This window comes from Oryza sativa, chromosome 12 (assembly GCF_034140825.1).
Source record: "Oryza sativa Japonica Group chromosome 12, ASM3414082v1".
NCBI classification, from domain to species: domain Eukaryota; kingdom Viridiplantae; phylum Streptophyta; class Magnoliopsida; order Poales; family Poaceae; genus Oryza; species Oryza sativa.
In genome coordinates, this window is record NC_089046.1 from 13290241 (window position 1) to 13295376 (window position 5136).

Consider the following 5136-nt stretch of genomic DNA (forward strand, 5'->3'; position numbering starts at 1 on the left):
GGGGGAGGCCGGATCTGGCCACCGCAACGACGAGGGAGGCCGGATCCACCTCCTTGATGACGTGGGAAGCTGCCGGGTGACAACGACGATAGGGAGAGGGTGGCAGCTCGGGGAAGGGGGCGATGGCGGCTCTCGGAAGCAATGGTGCAGGACAAGAGACGGCGAGGAGCAGATCCGGCGCCTCCTCCCTCCCCACCGACATCGGCGATGGCAAAGGGGAGGATGGTGGCGGTGAGGTGATGGCTGTGCTTGGGAGGACGGAGGAGGATCCAGCGGGAGAGTGGATCTGGCGGCGCTTGGGAGCAACGAATCCATCCCCACCGGCGGCGCTCGGCGGCAGCAACGCGTGGGAGGGGCGGCGGGGAGCAGATCCGCTGATGGCCATCCACACCCACCCTCCATCCTCATCTCTTACTGTGTGATGTGTGATGTTAAATTTTTGTGCTCGATGTGTGTGATGTGGAATTTGTGCTCTGTGATGTGAATGTGGAATATTTTTGTGCTCTATGATGATGATCAAACCATTTTTGTCAAATTTTGCTTGTTGTTGTAGATTTGGGATTTGGTGATATGGATTTGGAATGTAGGGCAGCAGCTTGTGGGCATATTCATTTTTGCTTTTCAAATTTTATTTTCAAATTTCATCTTCGCTGGCGGCTAGGGCAGTTGCATGGGTTTTTTTTTGTCCAAAAATAGATTTTTGCTAGCAGCCGATTTAACACAGCCGCCAGCGAAAATGAATTATCACTGGCGGTCGGAAGATACGTCTTTACTGGCAGCTGGTTTAAGATGGCCGCCAGTGTAGATCTTAATCTTCACTGGCCTTTACTTTGTGGCGACGCCAAATGCTGCTAGCGAAGACCCAAAATGGCCATCATTTCGTAGTAGTGATAGTTTTAGCTAGTCAAACAAAGATTAAGCAGTAGGTTAAAATACTACTACGCCGTATGATGGGATTAAGAGAGAGTCCTACTGGTTCAATAGGTGAAATAGAATTAAGGAGGTCTATTGCCCCCTACTCTGAAAATACACTCGTTTAGAGACAACTTTTTAATCAAAACTTTACTCTTTTATTCATTATGATCACAGTTATTAGGGGTAGTACTATTTTTTCTCGTATTCATTATTTTGTGCATTATTTTGGATTTGTGTTGCGCAGTAGGGGTGTAAATAAACATATCATTATTTAAGCCAACTATTTGTTTAGGACATACTCGGGAAAATTTAAAAATTGCCATGTTGCAATTAATGGATGCGTGATTCCTCGGTCCTGATGCAAGCAAACAATAGCAAAACAGAGTGCCAGTGTCCCATCCGTTAAAAGGGCACCAAAAGGGCCTTTCGGCTCATGTTTTTTCCATCTGATTATCAGAAGCATCTTCTTCCTCGCCCACATCCTCATACACCCTTTTCGGTTACTGACCATCAAATCTCAATCTAGCTCATCTACAGGTCAAAAATGGAGGTAAAGAAACCCGCAGCCACGAATCGCCTGTCATCTCTTCATTTATTCCTTTTGAAATGGAATTTTACATTCCCGCTTGTTTAGAAATATGCAGTAGTTTTCATTATCATCTCTGTTTGCATGTATAGTAGTAGTAATGACTAGTAGTTAATTGATCCTTGGATTAATTTATCTTGTGATGCAGAAGGGGAGGAGGCGGCACATCCCGGCATTCGGTGAGTGGAACCAGCAATGCGAGGAGCTGCCAATCACGCAGTACTTCGATTCGGCGATGGAACAAGGCCTCGTCGTCACGGCCGGACACTACTACCACGCCACTGCCGGCGAGTTGCTCTTCAAGGTCGCCGGCTCACCGCCTCCCCAGAAGCCACCCAAGAAAGCAAGTATACTATGGCCTGTGCTCCATAACATTTTTAGTGCTTGCACACTACCTTGGAAAAAAACACTAAAGAAACTCTAGTGCTTATTACTCATTGCCTAAACATTTTAGTGATCATAGTGGTAAAATATAGATATGTCCGTTGTCTAAAAGAACTTCGATCTATTGTTGATCACTTTAAAGTGAAGGTGTCTTTAGTATATCTAATTAATTCAAATTTGAAGTATGCATGGAAGATTTGTGGATATTTTATCCGAACACACATGGCATATATATCTTGATAAATTGCAAGCACTACCTCTATCTTGATTTGTTCTTTGTCAAGACGGTTTTATGATTGCATTTGTCAGGTGAGGAGCACAAAGAATGGGATGGAGAACCAGGCGGCGAGGAGGAGGGATGGGCCATCTGTTGTTGTTGATGGTGGGGTAGTTGTCCATGGATCGAGGAGGCCTAGGGTTGTTAGGGCAGTTGACGAGGACTTGTACAAAGTCCCCTCTGAACTCCTCCGCAAGAAGGCAAAAGGGGTACTACTACTGCACCCAATTTAACCTCCATTTATCTTTAATTATCTTGAGGATACTAATTAGTTTTCGAAGGATGAAACAAATCGCTAATAAACCATGTCAGTGTACAGATCAAGTTGACTCCTAGTAATTCTTGTTATTCACTAAATGTCCACGTGCTGATCTTTTTTTATCAGAGGAAGCATGTGAGAAGCTTGTGGATGGGCTGTGTAGGACTCAATTGCGTCGCCTGAATCATAAAGAAGATGCAATCTACAAGGCTACGCATGGCAACATTGTTCAACTGTACCGAGAAAGCCTCACAATATATATGTGGACCGATTGGCCTTTATTTTGTGGTTGAAGACGTTTGTCCAGACTGCAGTCTGGGGTGCAAGCAACTGTTGCTTGCACCTAGTGAAAATTTGTTACTGCCATATATGTAAATTATCTAGGAAAACGAATGGTAGATGATCTGAAGCTAGCTAGCTAATCTAATTTGCAGAGCCTTGCTGCTTGCCGTGGCTCTTCATCAGCCGTGGTAGAACGCTCTCGAGCTTTGTGCGACACTAGCTAGTGCCCCTTCATCGTTCTACGTGGGGAGCTTTTGTTTTTTTACTTGGTCCGTCTTGGCAATTTGGCATGCATGTAGGACGGACACTGTGATGCCGTCTAGACCTCTTGGAGGGGGGGACAAGTTGTCAGAGATGCGACTTCACTTACATAATAAGATCATAGTGGAGAGAACTTTCTCAACTTTTTTATAAGTTAGTTGTGTTTTCTTATATAAATTGAGAGTAAATTTAAGAAAATCTCATGTATTGATGAAAGTTTAGGAAAACCATAGGTTTTATAACATATGACACATAACCACGGGTACCATCGTTAAAATCTTGATAAACTTCAGCATTTCTTACATTTTTTAGAATCCTAAAAAATTAAAGTATCAAGAGTAAATTTCACAAAACTACAGATGTAAGGTGATGTATCACAAAAAATACAGATTTAACAATAAATTTATCACAAAACTACAGTTTCAAGGCTAAGTATTGCAAAACCACATTTTTTATTATAAAATTATCACAAAACTATAGACATTGGGGTTGAAATATTTAGCATTAATGTTATGTTTGAGTTATAATGTCCAAGCTTTGCGATTAAATTGATATAAAACATGTAGTTTTACAATAACTTTATTACTAAATCTATAGTTTTGTGATAGTCCACCTTATACTTGTACTTCTGTGATTTAGTGTTAAATCTGTAGTTTTATGATACATCATATTAAATATGTAGTTTTGTGATAATTTGACTAAAGTACTTATAGTTTTGTGAAATTTACTCAAGTATCGATGCCAACAACTTATTAATTATTTTTTTATAGACACTGAAATGTTTTCAAATTTTAAATTAATTCGCGCTCAAAATGCATAAAGGTAGGGTTTTGTGAAACATTAAAACCATAATACCTACAGTTGGGTGTCACATGTCATAATACATGTCTGCAACTTTAACTATAAAACTAGGAAAATGGCCTGCACGATGCGCGGGAATTTATTTTGTTGAAAGATAAGATTATAGTTTATTTAGAAATTCTCATAGGTAAAAAACTTAGGATCAAACAATATCCTTTTAAAATGATTCAGGTGTTCTATTTTCTTAACGTATCTCAAAAAACAAACATCGACTCTTGAATAGAAGATGGATTAAGTTAATACAACTTTTGCATCAAGTAAATATTACACTACCGCTAGCTTAATTATCAAGCATATCACTTGTATACATACCATGCAAATATGGCTAGAAGCGAAAATTGCGAGATCAAGGAACTCAAAATGATCAATGGTCTTACGAAGGCATATGACAAACAAATTAAGGGTACATTAAAAGTTGGATTATCCCCCCTCTATTAAGGGTACTTTAAAGGTTTTGGTGCATACAAATTACTTACACCATCGCTTTGCTTGGTATTGCAAAATATCAACATTGTTTGAAGTTAATTTCTTTAGTTTTGGCAAGTTTAATTATTTTCTTGAAACAATATTTGTCTAAAATAAGACCATAATTATATAAATTTAATTAGTATGGGTAGTTTACTTATAAATTTTGAAGTGTTTTGTAGTAAAGTTTTTCTATCATGTAGTCTGGTTATATCAATAATATAGTTTTGTTCAATAAATTGAATCTTATTTACTGCACCAGAATTAATAAAAATTTATGAAACCATCCATGACTACTTAAAAATTTTTGGTTTGTCTAATTTTTTTATTTTAAATTCAAATAATCACATATTCTCCTTCTAACCGGTGTGTTTGTCATTATTCATAATAAAAAACTCCTTGTACAATTGACACATCGATATTGTCATTCAATCACATATAAATGTAAAATATTTGTCATTATTCTCAGACCCACTACACCATGTCCCAAAATTAGCGTCAGATAGCTATTGGAAAAGAATTGATATTAGCTTCAGACCATCTGTGGCGAGAAGGTTAGTGTCAGATGGTCCGTTGGTAGTTCATTTTAAAAAGACAGACTGTCTGTCGGCAATGATACTAATTTATGGGAACAGATGGTCTGTTGGTAGTTCTATAACTACCGTCAAATCGTCTGTGGGCATTTCTCGGGGCCCGCCAAAAAATTGGGTCAATGAGTTTGCTTGCGCGCGAGCGAAAATTTGCCGCGCGCGGGTTGGGCTAAAATTTGCCGCGCGGGCTGGGCTGGCCGAGTCAGAGAGCCAAATAAACCCTAAAAATCACACAACTATCGATCTACCCATCCCC

General features: G+C 39.5%; 1 protein-coding gene across 1 annotated transcript; it reads left to right on the forward strand.

Annotated features, from left to right (window-relative positions):
* Nucleotides 1-1348: 1348 nt before the first annotated feature.
* LOC4352073 (uncharacterized) lies at nt 1349-3106 on the forward strand. Its single transcript, XM_015763933.3, has 4 exons — nt 1349-1465; nt 1650-1844; nt 2195-2371; nt 2548-3106. Exons 1-4 carry the CDS (start codon nt 1460-1462, stop codon nt 2602-2604), a joined length of 435 nt encoding a protein of 144 aa, XP_015619419.1. The 5' UTR covers nt 1349-1459; the 3' UTR covers nt 2605-3106.
* Nucleotides 3107-5136: the final 2030 nt, after the last annotated feature.